Source organism: Camelus dromedarius, chromosome 1 (assembly GCF_036321535.1).
Source record: "Camelus dromedarius isolate mCamDro1 chromosome 1, mCamDro1.pat, whole genome shotgun sequence".
Classification (NCBI taxonomy): Eukaryota; Metazoa; Chordata; class Mammalia; order Artiodactyla; family Camelidae; genus Camelus; species Camelus dromedarius.
In genome coordinates, this window is record NC_087436.1 from 60,395,745 (window position 1) to 60,417,092 (window position 21,348).

The window sequence follows — 21,348 nt, forward strand, 5'->3', positions numbered from 1 at the left end:
ATATTACTATGCAATTAGAAATTGATTTAAATTCTCTGGATAAATTCTTTGCAAAATTCTATAAACTATTTTCTTCATTAAGGTACACATAAAAATTATTATAGAAATGTAATATCTTTTAACAAATATTTCAAACCAGCCCACGTTTCTTTAACATCATTTCTCAACCACTTGAATAGATTACGAAACGCTTCCTTTTGCTGTTCTCTGTCATTCTAAAACCTAGCTCATCCTTAATCTAATACTCTAACCCTTCTTCTTAGTTTCTCAAAGATTGAGTAGAGTTTGATGCTATGATATGTCATTGGCATGTTTTTCTAGGGACATGGAATTCTTTCCAGCAAACTTTCCACAACTCCTCTCCTACCCTGGGCTTCAATAACCTCTTAAACTCCTTCCACTCCAGGTATTTTCTTTGATGAAAATCAGTGCAATTAGTTCTGCCAACTCAACATTCTACTATCTTGTGCAAATAGCATAACTAATCTTTTAATATTCATTTCCCTGCTCTGAACATGACTAAAATTCTTTTGCCACTGTCTTGGAATGTTTCCTAAGTCTCAATTTGTTCTGGTCTTTGCTTTCTGGATCCTAATATCTACTCGAGTTACATTTTCTATTAATCCTACTTCCATATTTCATAAATGCTCATGTTAAATTTGAACTGATTGAAGGGCTCCTTACATTTTCAAAGTGCACTGTCTTTGCCAGTATTTGCCATTCTTTATTTTAATTACTTGCTTAATGTGTGAAGTCCATGGGAAGAGGGTACCACTCTTCCCATTTACCACTCTGTCTACTCAGTCTTTCTCAGTCCTCATTCAACACTTACTCACTAGGTATTTGATGAATAAAATGCAGGGGCACTTTATATTTCTGCCTTCTGCTTTTATTTCTATTTTTATTTATAGTATACACAACACGTTATATATCATATGTTTTACATAATAGAATATTTTACTTTTATTTATTATTTAAATTGTTGTTTTATTTCATTTTTAATGCTTAGTTCTACTTTAGCATCAAGATTTTATTTTATTTTTTATTTCTTCATTTAAAAGATAACATTGCAGAGAGCAGAAAACTCTGATCCCTGCTTAGGGCAGAATGGAGTTTCCAACAGATTAGGGAGGGGACCTATCACTTTCTCTGAGCGAGTTTTGTCACAAATAGAGGAAAGTACTGTACAAATCCACCACATAACTCTGCTCTAGATACTATGTCCACACAACATTGTAACTTTTCTTTATCTTTCCTCCTGATTTCGGTGCTCTCTAACATGTTTTCACCCTCATACCAATGAATACATCAATTTTCAGTGCTATTCTGTTGCATCATTTATCTGACTTATTTCTATCAAATAAAGCTTATCCTTCCATTGCTCTAAAAATACTTCATGCACCTCTTTCTAACAACTTCTAGAAATGTGCATAGTTGTTTATATTTAATTTTCAAATCCATTGTTCTATTCACTCCTATTCTGTTCGTTGGTGTATAGTTGGATGGAAATATTGTTTCCAACTATCTTTACTACTTTTCCTTCAAATTATCAGGGTTTTTTTTTATTCTTTTTATATCACATCTATTTTTCTTGATATTGTTTCTGAGGTCTTTTTTCTCAACCCTTCAAGTGTAACTTAAAGCACATTTAATCATATCAGCAATCTTTATCAGATGCATTGGCCCTGTCCCAGATGATCTATTCTAACCCTTGTCATTAAGCTATTTTCATTCATCTTAAGCCATGACCCGGGACATTTAATGTTTTTTACTTGGTATTGTCATCTGTTTTTGCCTTTTTCTTTAGAGTCATAATCTTAAATCAAAAGGAGTATTAAAGAATGGCAAATACGCTGAAATATGCTCAATAACATTAGTCATTAGGAAAATGCAAAATAAAATCACAATTAGATACAATAATATACCACACAAGTGGTAAAACAAACAATATTAACAAGTGCTGGCAAGACTGCGGAGCAATGAGAATTCTCATACATTACTAGTAGTGGAAATGGAAAATGACTGGCCAGTCCTTCTGAAGTTCAACTGTACTTATCATACAACCAAACTATGCTATTGCTGCGTATTAACTCAAGAGAAATGAAAAGTTTCCATACACAAAAACCTGTAAGTAAATGTTTGTAGCAGCTTTATTCATAATCAAGGCAAACTGGAAACCACCAAAATATCCTTCAACTGGTAAATGGATTAAAAAACTGTAGTACATCCAAAGGATGGACTGCTACACAGTAATGAAAAATAATACATGCAACAATGTGGATGAATCTATGGATGAATCTCAAACATGGTTGCCAGTGACCAGGAGAGGAGGGAGGATTTGACTACAAAGGTACAAAAAGGAATTTTGGGGGGTGATGGAGATGTTCTCTATCTTGATTGTTGTGGTAATTACATGACTATACATTTGTCAAGAATCATCGACTGCACATCCATAATAGTGGATTTAACTGAATGTAAAGTATACCATAAACAAACATCTCCCCAACATTTTTACTTCTATTATTTTGTTTGCACAAGTCCTCCTTTCCTTCTATACCACTATGTCTTTTTTTTTTTTCTTAAAGACTTTGAGTTCATAGACACATGCACTTTCCTGGTTCTGATCACACTTCTTCTTTTCTGTCTCTCTTTCTTCTGCTCTCTTCAAATATAGGAAATCTCCATGCCTCTGTCTTCAGTTCTCTTCTTTTTCTCTAGCTACCTAATTTACTTCTGTGCCCTCAAATATCATCTCCGTGCAAATAATTCCCAATTTTTATCTACAAACCCTCTTCTGGTTCCAGACCCAGATTGCTAACTGACTTTTAGACATTTCCATAGAGATAAGAGCTCTTTTATGTATCACAGACTAAACTTCCCTTCCTGTGTTCATCTGCACTTCCTCCTTAACCTTCCAATTTCCCTTAATGGAATGACCAATTTCCCATCACTGATGCTTTTTTTAACTTTGGTGTTATTCATTATTCTAAGAGTTTGTATTTTCAATTAGCTGTTTTCTACAAAATATATATTCACATTTAACTACGATTCCCAGCTTCTATTTCATTCCTGTCTCTATCACCTATTTGAGGTCTTAATCTATTCATGCAAGGGCTGCTGTAATGATTTTCCAACTGATCTGTTAAAGAACTCAGAATAAATCTTAATAATGCACTTATGTGATTATGTCCTACTCCTGCTCAAAAATCTTTAATTGTTTCCAACAGAATGGATTTAAACATATTACACTCAATACAGGGAGTGAATGGCTGATTGAATGAATGCTCAGCCCAAATCTACCTCTTCCAAGAAATTTGCCCAAACATCCAGTTCTTATCAAGACACCAAACTCTTGTGATAATGAGTCCCTATAATACTCATTTAAGTGCTTAGTATATGGTGTGGCATGTTTTCTTTTCTTTCACATTCAGAATAACTTTATAACAATATAGTGTTCAAAAGCACATGGAAAAGCATTTTAAAACATAAAAACCCAACAGCCGTAAAACCAACAACCACTAAATATCACGTTACTCATCTGGGTACATCTTCCACTGTCAACTTTTGTTACAACAAAGTTACAAAGTTTCTGAGCCAGGGCCTTGCTTTCTATTCCTTTCTATTCCCCGTTTCCTGCAGAGTTCACTATTTTTCCAAAAACTGAAGCTGATCCTATCATCTTATTTAATAGTACTGCACTCTGCTCCCAACGCACCCCAGCACATCCCACAATTCTCTGATTCCCTACCTTTCTCTGCTTTTTCTTTTATGCATAATATTTGTCACTTTTTAACATATATAATTTATATCTTATCATGTTTTTTCCCTCTATCTCCAATAGTGTAAATTCCAGAAAGACAGAAATTTTTAAAAAAAGTTATGATATATCCAAAGCATGTATAACAGTACCTGATTTTATTTGGCACTTAATTAATATTTGTTGAATTGAACAGTTATGAATTATCACTATTTTCAAGTAATAGCAATAACTCTAAAGACAGTTAACAATCCTAAGAGAAAAACTGCTTAAGTGAGATTAAGCACAGTATTTTGAGTTAATATGGCACTGAATATTAAAAATTACCTTGCACTTGTATCTTTAATCTAGGAAGGTATTTTCAAAACATTTTCTTGAGATAGATCTGTAGTTTGACATTTTCAAGCAAACTTCTTGGTTTATAATAAAGTCACTGAGTTTAGGTTCTGTTTGAAAGGTCGTGTGATGTCTCCTCATTATTACTCACATAATTATTGGACTGTCTGAGTATTTTTCATAACTTCTAATTTAGTCTGGCGGTACTGAAAAATAACAGTCAGAGGCTGACGTCCACATAAGGTGTGTTCATCCCACGACCTCTTTGTTTCTTCTCAATGTTCTCACCCAACTTCTCTCCCTCCCAACTGCCCTTGGAGAGGCTGCCCCCCGACTCTCTCCCATCTCTGGTCTCCCCACAACACACATATATTATCCCGACTTATGTCCCCCAAACCCAGAGTTTCAAAACACCATCCTTGTGCTGATGCCTGTCCGATCTAAGTAGCCATGAAAGTTTGTAAATTTAACACTGGCTAAAGATGATAAGACCTAGAAAAGAGTTCTTAAAGGAGTGGTGATTAGCCATAAAAAAAAAAAAAATTGGTTTCCTTTTTTGTAAAAGGTCAGTATGTATTCTGGTTCCTATAAGACCTTGACACAATGACAAGCAGTAACTTTTTTTACTGACTTCTTTTTTTCTCCAAACACTGTGTAACAGTTTTACCAGTAATTTGTTTTAGCAGTAAACAGACTTGAGTTTAGATTGAGCAATGAGGTTATCAATGAAGTGTCATGTGATATTTTCCCCAAAAACAATGATATTTAAAATAAACAGCTCTGGTGTGTGCCCGGCTAGCTCAGTCGGTAGAGCGTGAGACTCTTAAAATAAACAACTCTGAGTAATTCCAGTTAAATTTATAATAAAATACTTATTATTTCTTTTCAGATCCACTTTGAAGCTGTGCATAGTAAAACTGGCAATTAAGAACTTTTAAAGTATGTGTTTCAAATTTCATATGCAGTTAATATACAGCAGGGCTATTTCTTCATGCTGCAATATTTTTGTCAAGATGCAAGTATCATCTCCACTCAGACTGCTGTGCAACAAGCTTACAATTGGTGACTTAATAATCCAAACACCCCCTTTTTTGTGTTGGACAATCAATATGGCACAAAACAATACTATCACATGAAAATTTGAGTTTATAGTGTTAAGGACCAGTGGAAAGACTTCTTTTCATTGTATTTAATTATAGACCTGTTAATTATCAAATTTGGTTTCAAGTCTTTGGTGTTAAAGAAACAGTCTATTGTTGAGAAATAGCTCCTGTGATTCTTGTTAGGAAACAAATCCAGATCTATGCAGTGACTATGTAAATGGCACCTGGTATCCTTGTCCCATTTCCTTTTTATTGTCAGACCATGCATTATAAATTTTGGTTCAGATGTGAGCATCAAACACATGGGTTTCTGACAGTTCACCTTAGAGATCATGGTCACTCTATTGCAAGACATGGTGCAGGAAAGGATTGTCAATTTTTTAAGCATCCTCTCCTTAACTGTCATCTTTCCGTACAAAGGGGAATCCTCTGGAAAGCTACTGGAGTCTTTTCTTCTGCCAATGAACAATGAACAACAACTAGTTCATTTAATATTCTCTTCAACACTGATATGTTTTATTGACACAAACTGGGGAGGCTATCCCAGAAGATAGTCTAGCTAACCAACCCTGACACAAAGAATATCTTTAAGATCATGAGCAGAAAAGAGTCATCATAGCCAGCCTGAGACTGCTACTTTTAGAAAGGCCAGACTGCTAGGATTTGCCCTTAGTCTATACCTGGGAACTTGGCTTCTCTCCATTCTCTAACTAAAAAGTGTCATTTGCTGTGCCCTGACTCTTTGTATAAACAATATGGTTTATGCTGAACTGAACTTTTGCTTTTCTCCGAGAGTACGGAGTTTGGGTAGGTGCTAGGCAGAGGATGCTTATATGACCAGTCCTGTTATGGACCGAATGCTTGTGTCCCCTACAAATCCATATGTTGAAATCCTAACTCCCAGAGGAGGGTGTAGTTCAGTGGTAGAGTGCCTGCTTGGGTTCAAACCCCAGTACCTCCTCCAAATGTAAATAAATAAATAAATCGAATTACCTCCCCCTCATAAAACAAACAAACAGAAACAAGTAATAATAAATAAATAAGTAAATAGACCTAATCACCACCCTGTGCACACACACACACAAAATTTCTTTTTAAAAAAAGAAACCCTCACTCCCAATGTGATGGTATTAGGAGGTGAAGCCTTGGGGAGGTATTTAGGTCATGAGGGTGGAGCCTTCATGAGCAGGATTAGTGCCCTTTTGAAAGGGACTCCAGAGAGCTCCCCAGCTCCTTCCCTTATGCCCCATGAGAACAAAACAAGAAGATGATAGTCTCAAATCCAGAAGACAGCTCTCACCAGAACCTGAACATGCCTGCCTGATCTCAGACTTCAAGCTTCCATAACTGTGAGAAGAAAATTTCTGTTCTTTATAAGCCACCTTATCTTTGGTACTTTGTTATAGCAGTGTGAGTCTGTTTCTGTTTTGGAAATAAGTTCATTTGTAGCATTTTTTTAGATTCCACATTAGTGATAATATTTATCTTTCTCTCATGTACTTCACTTAGTATGATAATTTGAAAAAACTCTTATTAAAACTTCTTGCAGATTTTTTTTAGTGCTTGTCAATGCACATGCATTTGTATACAGTTAAGCCTTTATATTTTTTATCCTGTCATTTTTGATTTAGCATTTTGTGATAAGCATAAGCTCATTTATGAACATGTGTTGAGTCTAAAACACAGTGACTTATAAAAGCAAAGATAGAAAAATAGAATAATATGAGCATTTAAATTATGTTGATACATGGAAATAGATATCAACTATTAATTGAAAATGTTATAGAATATAAAATATAAACATTGAATATAGCTAAGAAAATTATATAATCACATCTACCTTAATAATATACTGTATGCAAGTTATTTCTTTGATCCTCAAAATAAACTTTGTAAGGTTGATATGTTATTCTTGTTTTATAAATGTGGACAATATGTTTCAGAAAAATAAACAACTTATTACAAATAAATACATTGGTAGACAGGACTTAAACCTTAATTACCTGATTTCAAATCCAGTCCTTCTTAATAATCACAGCAGCCTCTATGCGGAGTCACAAAATTTAGAAATGGTTTTAAAGTGGTATAAACCAGCTAAGTATCCACTAAGTTCTTATTTTTCTCTTTAAAACTGTTTAAATTCACAGCAATGATAATTTAAAAAGATGTGTTTGGTAAGCTACCACACCCTTTACAGAATGTAATTTTTCTTATGAAGAGTAGTTAAAGTGATAGTTGTAAATAAAAGAGATTTATTAAGGAGAGCTAAGTATATCTCGTAAATACTAGAGAAATGGTTAAAATAAAAAGTCAACAGCCTCACACACAGGAGGCGCACATCCTCGGCAAAGCTGCTGCTGACACTATTAGAAGAAGATCCATCTCCTCTTGGAAGGCAAGCAGCCAAACTTTCTCTGCAGGGACAAATCTGCCAATTGCTGTATAAACAAATCTTCAAAGATGAAATAAAACCCTCTTGGTGTCTACTGGACTATTGTTTAGAAACAAATCAAATAATTTGTGATTCAATCAGAACGTTTTGTCCCATTGGCCTAGGAAGAATAGTAATTAGCATAACTGGATGTGGGAATGGCTCTGAAGAAAGTGAAAGGGATGAGGATTCTGAATTTTACCTCCTACATCAGCTTGAAGATCTTATGAATAACCACTGGTGACTTTCAATGACACCTGCCCACTGGCTGTATCACAGAAAAGCTAAACTGAAAAATAGCAGCTTTACGTCCTTCTTATTAGTGCAGAAACAAGTGGCAGAATTTGGATCCTCAAGAAAGCAAACTCCCTGGGAGTATCAGCTCTGGCCATGTGGAATATTTGCAGATGGCCAGACTCTGAGATTGTTATGATGCAGGGAACACAAGCAGAAGGAAGAGAAAAGCAGGTGAACACACTTCACAGTCTACTTGAGTGCAGCGGATGAGCTGAGCCCTGAGTTCAACAGACCAGGAGTCAGCCTCCATCACTTGCATGTTGCATGACCTCAGGCAGCATATCTTAGTTTATCTCTTCAAGGTTTAGTTTACACATCTTCAATATAAGAATAATGATAGTGATCTCATAGGTATTAAGAGAATTGCATATGCAGTATAATTTGTGCAGTGCCTGGGGTATAGTGTTAACAAATGGTATCTAGCAGTATATTATAGTAGTAGTAGTAGTAGTAGTAGTAGTAGTAGTAGTAGTAGTAGTAGTAGTAGTAGTAGTAGTAGTAGTAGTAGTAGTAGGCTTCAAAATAGGTTATCAGTTATTAAAATTAAGATTAAACTTTTAAAACTATCTTTACATGGTTTTTCTTTCTCCAAACTGCCAGTATTCAGCAAATCATAGTGGCTATCACCTGAATATTACTGTGAGATTTGTAGAATGATGATAAATTATCTTCTGGTGTTCGTGAGGTAGGGGGGCAATGTGGCTAGATGGTATTTATAATATCATAGCAAAGGTCAAAGGAAACCAAAAGCCAAATTTAATCAGTATGGCAGTGTGTCTCCCCCCTGGTATCAAAGAGTATAAAAGGGAGGGAGGGTAGAGTTCAGTGGCAGAATGAGTGCCTAGCATGCACAAGGTCCTGGGTTCAATCCCTAGTACCTCCATTAAAAATAAATAAATAAATAAACAAACAAACTTAATTACCTCCCCCCACCAAAAAAACAAGAAATAATAAATTAAAAATAAAGTGATGTTATAAAAAAAGGAAGAAAAAACTAGACATTAAATTTTTTTTTAAGAGTATTAAAGGAAGTAGTTTGCAATTGGTTTCTTCTTATAGCCGAGTTTAGCCTGAGTCCGCTGGTTTCATTGCTTTGTATAGACTTTACCTGCTCAGCTGTCCAATGAATGCCATCAGTTTTATGACCATAGAAGCTAAGCTGGCTTAATGAGCGTGAGTATCTATGCATCCACTTGAAAGCGCCTCACACATTATATTGCTGCTCCTGCACAAAGTGAATATCAACCCCACATAGGAAAGTAGGCCAATGTATCCTTATGGCCTTAATGTTGTTATTGGTTACTTGACAAAGATAAAATAAAGAACTTTTAATTAATTATTAACTTTAGGCCTATAAAAATTCTACTTACAGTAAATAAAGGAACAGGAAGCAATTTTATCAAGGCATCATTGGAAAAAAAGAGAATCAGAACTGAGTTAATTATTAGCCCATTAAGTCCAATATTGAGCCAACTGTTATATAAAAAAAATCTAAATGCAATTTTTATAAGTGCCTAACATGCATTCTTTATCCTATAACAGTTTATTAGTTCTTACATTCTATTAAATCTTTTAACTCAATTAATTTTTAAGGTATTTAAATTTATACTTACTGTAGAGATACAGGTATTTTTTGGTTTAAAAAAAATGACATGGTTTGCCTATTGCATGAGCACACATCCTGTAGAGCTTAACTGAAACTCATTTGCTGTGTCCACAAGAGGACCAAGGACTAAAATAGTATGGAAGAAGAACAACTCATTATTTTTCCTAAAAGTATTATTGTAAGAACATCTTGTACTGAAATACCACTCTTTCTCTTGGAAACATGTACGTCTAAATAGTTTGTTCTGTGATCCCACAGGGCAAGATTAGTCCTCCTGGATCAGATTAATTTAGAGGGAGTCATAAATAAATACAATAGTTTAAATAGTCAAGAGACAATTCAACATTGTATTATTCTGTGACTTTTAATATTATCAGAAAATTCAGAGATTAAATATGAAGAGTCATATTATGTTAGGATAATGATTATCCTTTTTAATTAAAAAGCAATAAAATACAAAGTTCATCCAAATGATTATATAATTTAACAGCAGACTCATATGAAAGGAACGCTGCTATCTCTTTTAGTAAGAACCAGGAGCTATTCTTTTATAGTAGAAAGATTATTTAATATCACTCATATGCCAAACATATTAATAAAACACTTCTTTAATACAGAGAGACTATTAAGTGGTTTATATGCACTGCATTAAATTCCTCTTTGCTGCCAAATTTACACTTCTCCTTTGGTGTTTACAACATATGCCAGTGATACTCCTAACCTCTCATTTCCCAAATGCAAAAAAACCCACAGAATATTCTAGGTCTCTCCTCTCCCCAGTGCTGTGCATTCAGGCTGTGAACAGCTCACATTTTTTCTTTCTTTCTTTTTTTTTTTTTTACAGTGGTTCAGTTTGCAACATAATTCTGCTAATGAGCTCAGCAAAATGCCTATTGCAACCCAATCATAAAAAGAAGCTGAGACCCAGAGAGGTGAACTTACTCAAGGCTACACAGAAACTTACTGAAACAACTAGGGTCAGAATCATGATTTGCTATTCCTCAGATCACTAACTTTCCCACAGTCTTTCTGTTTCTGTTGGTTTTACTTTCATGACTTTACTCATATCTGTCTCCTCCGCTTCAGCTACCTCTTCCTTAGATCTAGCTCTGACCGCCTGATCTTGCTGATAATGTCCTGATTGGCATCTCTAATTGCATTTTTTGTAGTCATGCTACGCACCACTGTCTAGCTTCATGCTTCTGAGACACAGTTCTCGTCACACTCAACCCTCTCCTGGAAATGTTCAAAGACTGCTCTTTACAGAATCATGTCTAAATGCCTTGTAGGTGTCTCCTCAAAATTCCTATGTTGGAATCCTAACCCCTAAAGCTGATAATTTTAGGAGGTGGGGGCTTTGGAGGTGCTTATGTCATGAGGGTGGAGCCCTCATGAATGGGATTAATGTCTTATAAAAGGGACCCCACAGAGCCCCCTCACCCCTTTCACCGCATGGGGACAGAGTGAGCAGTGAACCAGCAAGGGGACCCTCACCCAATGTGACCATGCTGGCACCCTGATTTTGAACTTCCCAGCCTCCAAAACATCAAGAAATAAATTTCTGTTTTAAGCTACCCAATCAGTGTATTTTGTGACAACAGCCCAAAGGGACTAAGATACTTATCTTGGCATTCAAGGTCCTCTGTGATCTGCCCTGTTTGAATTCCTGCTTACTATGCATTCATTCAGTTAGACAGTCATTCCACAGATATTTATAGAGTTTCTCTTGTGTACCAGACACTTTGCCAGGTAACACCAAAATGAGCAGGACACAATCTGGTCTTATTTATCAAAAAGCACATCACCTAATAGCTTCCTTTAATTATGTATGCAAAAAATGTTTTATAAGAGCAAAGGGCAAATTTGATTGTTTTATAGGGTCTTGTCAGAAAAAAGTTAAAGAACATGTAGAGAAATACTTATAAACGTGTTTTGTATTGATGCCTGATTTACATAGATGAAACCAGATTCAAATAATATATCAGTGACCTTTGAGTTACTTAACAATTTACCCAAGTTCCAGTAAGCGCCTTTTAGACCATATGATCTTGCTAAACCATACAGATCTACTAAATACCATTTAAATATGAAAAGAGATTAAAAGCTATTTTTTGGCAATAGCTTACCAGGAAGTAGAACGTTGTCTGTGTTTCTTTGGTTCCGGCCTATCAGGGCACGGGTAAGATTCACTGCTGGTTTCTTAAGTGTATTGGGTTTCTTCAGCAATGGTTTTATTCGCTCCTGTGACTTGACAAGGTTTGCAAGACTACCAGACAATGACTGATTTATATGCCGAGTTAAATTAGATAGCACAATTTGCATTTTTATTTCAATTACTGATTCCACAAATTCTGTCAGACCTTTCTGAAGAAGTTGAGTATCTGGTAGGGAACCTTTTATCCTCTTAGATATGGTAGCATTCAGTTCTGATACACCTGTAGAAGCATTATAACACATCACTAAAGCTTCATAGAGAGTTTTGTTAAGTACAGAGAAACTAGTCGAAAGATGGATGGATTTTGCTTCCAGAGCTTTAAATCTGGAAGTGAGTACCTGCTGTTGAAGGGCCTGATCTCTTTCATTTGTCACCACACTGCCTTTTTTTAGTGAAACGTAATAAGGTATGAGCGTCTTGGTCACTTTCGACTCAATGCCTTGCAACCGGGTTTCAAAATTTTTGGAAATCTTTGTGGCTGAAAGTATTTTTTCCTCCAAATGACTCATGTTTTGCTGGTATCTTATCACTTGGGAACTGGTCTCATTCAACATTTGGTAAATATTTTCAAAATTGGACAGACTCAGTTTTTCATCTTTAGATATATATGCAAGGGCTTTGGCAACTTGCAGGACAAAGTTATATTTCTGATTGTCATTGACCAAAATCTGAATAGAATTATTCAAATGTTGAAACTGAGAAATAAATGTCAAAATAGTTTCCATATTCTGGGTACATTTATGATGGACTTCAGGATTATACTTTATTGTATTTAAAGTCTCTTTTAACACGTAGTTGTCTTCAATGAAATCAATGGCATTATTTATAATAGTTACTGTCTTATTCAGACCATCTTCCATTTCTAAGGCTTGTTCATTGATACGTCTGTCTAAGGCATCACCACGACTCTGTACTTCATTTCTAAGTAAGTTGTATCTTTTTGTAAGTTCTTTGATGAGAAAATTTAGACTGTTGACAGCACTAGTCAGATTTTCCACTTTTTTCTTCATCGCTGCTGCTTCTTTTGGTTGTCTGTATGTCATTGTCTCTTGAAATGATGCTCCCTGCTCAAGCAAGGGTTGAAGAATCTCCATATCATAAGTCAGATCATTTAGTTGCTCATTCATTTTATCCATCTTATTGTCCATTGGAAAGAGAACCTCAGCCAATGTTTGGTTTAAAATTTGTAAATTCTCTTCTACGTCCTCAATTTGAAATTTAAAATCATTTCTGCACTTGGATAACATGTCTTCACATTCAGTCCTGACAGATTCTTTCTCCATTTCCAAAGCAAGGGTGAGATTGTTAATCTTGCTCTCTTGGATGTGCAAATCACCAAACATCTGCAGCATCACTGAACCCTGCTTCTTTATCTTCTCATGTAGAGTAGACAGGTACTCAGTGACATTATCACTAACTGATTCAGCAGCTGGAACACTCATCTGACTGGGGAGTTGCTCAGTTGATAAAAGGTGCTCCTGTATTTCCGTCATTTTAGAAAGAGTCTTGTTGAGGGATTCATAATACAAAACACTCCTGGAGTGTTCCTGTTCTAAGGCACCTTCCAAATGAGTCTGCTTTGTTTCTAGTTCTTTAATAGGCTTTCCACATGTGAGTGTCATTTCTTGTCTTATATTCACAATGTGATTTTTTAGCTCCAATATATCAGTCGAAGTGGGCCTATTTTCTTGTATTAAAACAGACTTTTGCTGGACTGCTATTGAAACCACAGATTCATTAACTTGTTGAATTATTTGTCTGGTGTCTTCAAGCTCCTCTGATACAGTTGATACTGTCTTGAAGAGCTGTGCTATGGTCTCCTGCATGTCATTTTGAAAAATTTTAAATTGTTCTCTTACTATGTCCTTTACCAGATCAGTAATGCTTTTGGATTTTAGACCTGGAGAAGGAAAGGGTAAACAACAATAAGTGACACATGATTTCAATTATGTAAACTTTAGATATCTTTAAAAATATAAACGTTCGAGACTAAACACTAACATCATAAAATAATAAAAATACTTCCTCACTTTATTTACTTAAGAATTTTTTAAAATTACTGTAGTCCAGGGGGGGAGTGCCAAGATGGTGGAGTATAAGGACACATAGCTTATCCCCTCCCACAAATACACTGAAAATTACATCTACAGACCCATCAAATTGCACAGAACACCTACTGAACTTTGGCAGAGTATCTCTTACTTTGAAATACAAGAAGATTTCTCATAAAATCCAGTAGGGGGAAAAAATAAAAAGAAAAAGGAAATTGGTGCAGGACCCGTCCCTTGAGGAAAGAACAGCAACGGAGGAAACACCTTCACGCTGTGACACCCCCTCTCCAGCACGGAGGTCAGCTCCACACAAAAACTGCTAGAGCTGATAACAGAATTTTGCAAGGTAGCAGGATACAAGATCAACATACAGAAATCAGTTGTATTTTTTTACACTTACAATGAAATATCAGAAAGAGAAAGTAAAGAAACAATCCTCTTTAAAATTGCATCCAAAAAAATAAATTACTTAGGTGTAAATCTGACCAAGGAAGTGAAAGACTTATACATGGAGAACTACAAAACATTGATTAAGGAAATTAAAGATAACTTAAAGAAATGGGAAGATATCCCATGTTCCTGGATTGGTAGAATTAATATTGTTAAAATGGCCATACTACCCAAAGCAATCTACAGATTTAATGCGATTTCTATCAAACTAACCTGGACACTTTTCACAAAACTAGAATAAATAATCCTAAAATTTATCTGAAATCACAAAAGGCCCAGAATTGCCAAAGCAATACTGAAGAAAAAGAACAAAGCTGGAAGAAAAACACCCCCAGACTTCAGACAATACTACAGAGCTACAGTAGACAAAACAGCATGATATTGGTACAAAAACAGCCACATGGATCAATGGAACAGAATAGAGAGCTCAGAAATAAACCCATAGACTTACAGTCAATTAATCTTTGACAAAGGAGGCAAGAATATATAATGGAGAAAAGACAATCTCTTCAGCAAGTGGTGCTGGGAAAACTGGACAGCCACATGTAAATCAATGAAGTTCGAATAGTCCTTCACACCATAGTCCCTCACAAAAATAAACTCAAAATGGCTTAAAAACTTAAATATAAGACAAGACTCTCAGAAGAAAATATAGGCAAAACATTTTCTGACATAAATCTTAGTAATGTTCTCCTAGGGCTGTCTACTCAGGCAATAGAAATAAAAGCAAGAATAAACAAATGGGACCTAACTAAACTTGTAAGCTTTTGCACAGCAAAGGAAACCGTAAGCAAAACAAAATGACAACCTATGGAATGGGTGAAAGTAATTGCAAATGATGTGACTGACAGAGGCTTAATTTCCAGAATATATAAACAGCTCATAAAACTTAATAACAACAACAACAACAACAACAACAAACCCCAAATAGGCAGAAGACCTAAAAAAGCAATCCTCCAATGAAGACATACAAGTGGTCAATAGGCACATGAAAAAAATGCTCAATATTGCTAATTATCAGAGAACTGCAAATCAAAACTGCAATGAGGTATCACCTCACACCAGTCAAAATGGCCATGATTAAAAAGTCCACAAATTATAAATGCTGAAGAGGGTGTGGAGTAAAGGGAACCCTCCTACACTGCTGTTGGGAATGTAGTTTGGTGCAGCCATTATGGAAAATAGATATGAAATTCCTCAAAAAACTAAAAATAGACTTTCCATATGATCCAGCAATACCACTCCTGGATATATATCCAAAGGCAACTCTAATGCCAAAAGATACATGCACCCTAATATTCTTAGCAGCACTATATACAATAGCTAAGACCTGGAAACAACCTAAATGTCCATTGACAGAGGACTGGATAAAGAAGCTGTGGTATCTTTACACGATAGAATACTACTCAACCATAAAAAAGAATAAAATAATGCCATTTTCAGCAACATGGATGGACCTGGAGAATGTCATTCTAAGTGAAGTAAGCCAGAAAGAGAAAGAAAAATATCATACAATATCACTCATATGTGGAATCTAAAGAAAAAAGAAGATAGTAATGAACTTATCTATAGAACAGAAACAGACTCACAGACATAGTAAACAAACTTATGGTTACTGGGGAGAAAAAAGGTTGGGAAGGGATAAATTGGGAGTGTGAGATTTGCAAATATTAACTATATAAAATAGATTAAAAAAACAAATTTCTTCTGTATAGCACAGGGAACTGTATTCAATATCTTGTAGTATCCTATAATCAAAAAGAATATGAAAACAAATATATGTTTGTATATGTATGACTGGGACATTATGCTGTACACCAGAAATTGACATGTAACTGACCATACTTCAATAATTTAAAAAAAATTACTGTAGTTCATAGAAGGTGATCACCTTCTTAACTGATATGTCTGAGGGAAGAAGTCAGCTGCAGTGTTACACACACTAGAACCATAAAACTAAGGTGCTCTAGACAAAAGACATAGAAGAACTACTATGACTTCAGTTAGCGTATTTTTGTATGCAATGATTCTAGGTCCAGTCTTAGTCTTGTATGACAATAAATGGCTTTGGGCTTTCTGCCTTAGAAAATAAAACATGGTGTTAGCTCATGAGGTTAATCAGTTTTCTTATAAAGTTGACCCATGAACAATGCAGGGGTTGGGGTGCCAACCCTCTGTATAGCCAAAAAGCTGCATATAATTTATAGTTGGCCCTCTGTCATATCCAGGGTTTCTCTGAATCCAGAGTTCCACACCCTCAGATTCAACCCCCAACTGTGGATCCCATAGTACTGTAGTATTTACTATAGAAAAATAGTCTGCCAATAAGTGGACCCAGGAGGTTCAAACCTATGTTAATCAAGGGTCAACTGTAATTAGATTTTTCAGAGCTTGTGTTTTGAGCTCATAAAAATGAATAAATTGTCAATAAAAAATGTTAAAAAAAATGAATAAATTGACTTCAGAGAAGAAATTTAATGAGATTCCCAAATGAGGAACAGTATGAAGTAATAATAATAAAATTCAACAATAGTTTATAACAACAATAAAATAAAAATAATGAGAGGTTTGGGCATCACAACACTAAGTCAAATGAAAATAGGAATTTAAGATATACCTCAATTATCATAATAGGACATTAATTCTTAACAAAAGAGGAGAGAAAACCTGCCACTAATAAAGTATATACTAGTATCCCCATATTAGAAAGAATAGATTGATCATAAGCCAGAATTTTGGACAGCTCTAAAAGTAGTATTTAAAAAGAAAAGGAAAAGAAAAAGGGTCTTGAACTATTTAGAATCATTTAGAATGGGAAATGATTATTTAAACATGTAAAAACACCCTGTACATAAGAAACCAGAAAAATGGAAAAAATAAAACATGTTTGAGGAATATTGATAGTACATAGGGATGAAGCAGATACAAATGGAAGGTCTGTCCACTCAAATCCAACATGTAGCCAATGCCGATAATATAAAATATTGGCAACATAATACAAACATTTTAAACAGGAAAGTCTGCACAATAGGGTGCTGTGAAATGAGTTATGGCGACCATGAAGCCTATTCAAGAAAGATGATTAAAGGGTAAAAATGTATAGTCTCTATGTGTCTCTGTTTTGTACACAAGTTTTCAGAAGTTGAATGAGAGACCTACATAAAACGCATCGTGAAAGAGAAATTATACCAAATAGAATGATGTATTGCGTGAGCTTTCTGATATTATGGTACAAAGACAAAGTTGTGAATGGATAAATATTTCCCCAGGAATCATCGACCCTAAAGATAAATGTTGTTAATTGATAACAGGATTTCCAGAGTACAAAAATTTATTTTACATTTCTAAACCTAGTGGACACTAAAAGAAACTTAAAAGTCTAGAAACTATAAGTAAGTAAAAATCAACTTGTCTATAATAGGAAAAATAAAAGCACGTGAAGTATGAAAAGGTAATCAATGACACACAGCACCAAAGTGCTAAGGAAAGGCCAAATTAGAAAAGATTAAGCAGCTACCATTAAGACCAATTACACTGAAACAGTTTGCATTTACTAACATGAATAATCACACCAAGAAAGGTTTCAACGTATTTCTATTTTCTAAAATTAACTTAGCATTTAACACATCACTCATTTATACAGGAAATATTCATTGAGTATATTCTAGATGCCACACAGAAAACAAAATTTGGAAAATTAGATTTCTAATGTTTAGAATATGTCAGCTTCACTGAGTTTAAGGCACTACTCAATAGCGAAGTTATATTTATTGCACTTTCTACAGGATTATTTAATCATTTCCTGTTAGTTAAAATTGTTTTTATCTCATGACAACAACAACTGGAAGAAACACAATAAAATATTTAAGGTTAGGAATTAGACTTTCCTGGAATATATAGCCTAGTAATTTTGGCTTTAAAATGTTTTTCAAGATTGACAAGGTAAAATAAAACTTAAGCGTAACTGAATTGATTAATTAGTTGTGGACAATCACAATAGGTTTTTAACGTCAGCAAGGGAAAAACTACATGATCTAAAAGTTGGAAAAAAGAATGAAAACACTGTAAAAAGGTAAAATTCAGTGCAGAATCTTTATCAAATAATTAGGGGAAAAGTAAACAATAAAAATAAAAAATTAGGAGGTACTTTAGCTGTACCTCCTAAGAGCTTTAAAACTTAAATGGAAAAATACATTGGACAAAGGGTAAAAATCACAGCAGGATCTGAAAAGGAATCAAAAAGGTTATAGGGTTAAAATTTTGTTTCAGGATAAGAAACTTTCCAGATAATATTTCTATAATTTTTTACTAAACAAACATCTATGTAAGAATCTGATTTTGCAAAATTATGTCAAAGTGCTTTATGTCAGTATCTGAATGAGCACATCATTTTACCTCTGTTTGATTCTGTTTCATGTGACTCATGTGCATTTACTTCCTAAAAAAATTGATAACGTATTTGGTGACTTAACAGATATATTTGATATCAGACACCTCTGCATGCCCCTTCCCTGGTTGTGAGCAGGTGGCCTATTCAAAAGGTTCAGATGGCTCTTACAGCACTGGGGCTTTTGATTTTGAACAGTTGCCCTGACTGCTAGCAGATTAAAGTAGTGTCTCTCCACTTCGATGTGGAGTAAGAGAAGGGATTGTGGTTTTGCTAGGAAAGTGCAACACCTTGAGGGTGAGTTTAGTTTTTGTTTCCTGTATGAACATTCATTAACTACAAGCCCTCTGGTTCTCATAATTGTGCTCAGTACATAAACTGATGCCTACTATTGAAGAGGGAATTTTGTCATTGTCATTGCTATGAGTATGTTTTTTCCTGTGTCAGTGCCTGAAGTTTTGTTAGTAGGTTCACAAAAAGCTGTTGACAGGTCTAATTCTCTCAGGTTATGATAACCAAATTTACTAAACAAATTTTATTACTGTGGTTATAGTCAATTACATGCTGCTTCTATTTGACTTCTTCCTCGTGCTATCACTTCAGGTGAGATGTATTCCTCTCTCATGCTTGCCATGGGTAGGTTTTAGCCAAAGGGAATATGCCAGAAATGGGCAAGGACAGAGTCTTTCTTTCGATTGGTTAATACCACCAATAATTTAAATGACTTAAAAAAAAAATCGTGATTGCTCTGTACTGGTAGATGATATGGAAACCCCCACCTTTTCTTTTTTATGTTGTATTACTTGGGTTTATATATTTTTTGATTGACCTCTACCTTTTTCTCTCTCTTACTTGTGAATCACATTAAAAAAAAAGAAAAAGAAAAAAAACTCATGAGTGATAGAAACGGCATGTACAGTGAGTATTTTTTAATGTATAAAACAAAGTGAAAGGGACCAGCAATCCTAATACTTGGAAACATACAATAAACCCAGTGAATTGAGATGCTCCTGGTAACCAAAATACTTGTCTAGAATATCCATGCCCTACCTGAAACCTCTTTGCCTGTTGAATTCCTCTGATCTCTTCATTTCTTATCAGTTGAGATGGTTTCTTTTTGTAGAAGCCTTCCCTGATCCCCTTAGACTGTATTTGTTGAAACGATCAAATAGTCCCATTGTATTATGCACAATAATACAATTACTCCCTAGATATAAATCTCCGTGGTAGGCAGAATAATGCTGCCCTACCTAAGATGCTCACACCCTAATTCCCTGAACCTGTGAATATGTTACCTTACAGGGCACAAGGACTTTGACAGATGTGATTAAAGTTAAGGACTTTGAAATGAGGAGATTATCCTGGATTATCCAGATGGGTCCAATGTAATCATCTGAGTCCTTAAAGAGGAAGAAGAAGGCAGAAGAGTGGGTCTGAGAGCCGCCCTGTGGACTCAACAGCTGTTGTTGGCTTTTGAAGATGGAGGAAGAAGGCCATGAGCCAAGAGACGCAGTGCTCCCTAGAAGCTGGGAACAAGCCACAGTTTCTGAACTCAAGAAAATGGGACCTCAGTCCTACAACTGCAAGAAAATGAATTCTGACAGCTCGAATTAGCAAGAAATGGATTATCTGGAGGATAATCCAGAAAAGAACACATCGGCTATTTCAAGAGCACAAAAGTCAGGCAAAACTGATTCACCTTTCTATTAATGATCTGATACACTTTAGAATACATTTTATTGATTATACTCCCTGAGCTAGATAATTGTTGGGATAATATTGGGCTTTATATTTATCCTTAATATCTTCATCAATATTATTGAGATAACCATGGATCCAGCTGCCTTAATCATCATCCCTCAACCTCATCTTTATCTTGAAATGGAAACTGCAATGGAAGCAGATTAAGTACAGCTCATTTTAACTACAAAGAAATACAACTAGGCTGTAACTAGGTACATAATGTCAATAGGTCAGATGAAATATTCTAAGATTTGACTATATTATTAAAAATATTTAGATTTCTCTAATTATTTCAGAAATTGAGGGACTTAGAAGTATCTTATGCAAAAAAAATCTGCCTTCGACATCTATCCCACCCAATCTAAAGCAAAGATCCCAAAATGATGTGAGAAGAGATAAACAAGTCATTTGCCTTTTGTCTCAACTGAAGGAATAATTTATTTTACTTTTACCTTTTAGAAAAGATTGGAATTCCCTGCCTTTATCTTCACTGATTTTCCCTTCTAGGGAGGAGTACGTGTTTCTGACATCACTCAGAGCCAAGGAAATATTGTCAATGGTCTTCTGCAGAAGGGTCAGTCTCATTGCCTGGTGGTTCATCTGGTCAGACATTTTTTGTGTCACTGCTGCATGTAGAAGACAAAATATGAAACATTTAAAAATACACATTTAAAAACACTTGAATTTCATGGTAGGTTGAAAGGTAATTCAAATAAACCCTGTGTGTACTTTATATTTGAAAATATAGACTATATGCACTTAGCAAATGCAACCTGAATTTTACACTATTTAAGGGTAGAAATTTGTAAAAAGCAGTCTAATATCTTAGAGTTCTAAAATGTTTTAACTTCACCCAGAAGTTTTAGTCTTTCTTTTTAACCTGAAAGATTTATTGTTAAACTTTCAGTAGATGAAGAAACTGAGGGTCAGAAAAATCAAAATAACTTGCTTGAGGCTACAGACCTATTGACT

General features: G+C 35.0%; 2 protein-coding genes across 2 annotated transcripts in view; one reads left to right on the forward strand and one right to left on the reverse strand.

The window, feature by feature from the left end:
- The window catches only part of SNCA (synuclein alpha), a 232,365-nt gene that overhangs the window by 10,928 nt on the left and 200,089 nt on the right, over positions 1–21,348 (forward strand). The gene's annotated exons all lie outside the window — the stretch shown is intronic.
- Positions 1–21,348, reverse strand: part of MMRN1 (multimerin 1) — a 68,661-nt gene that overhangs the window by 4,429 nt on the left and 42,884 nt on the right. The window contains exons 6-7 of the mRNA XM_010999746.3: positions 20,829–21,002; positions 11,657–13,645 (exon numbers count right to left, since the gene is read on the reverse strand). Of these exons, the coding sequence (XP_010998048.2) occupies positions 11,657–13,645; positions 20,829–21,002 (2,163 nt within the window). The remainder of the gene's footprint in view (positions 1–11,656; positions 13,646–20,828; positions 21,003–21,348) is intronic.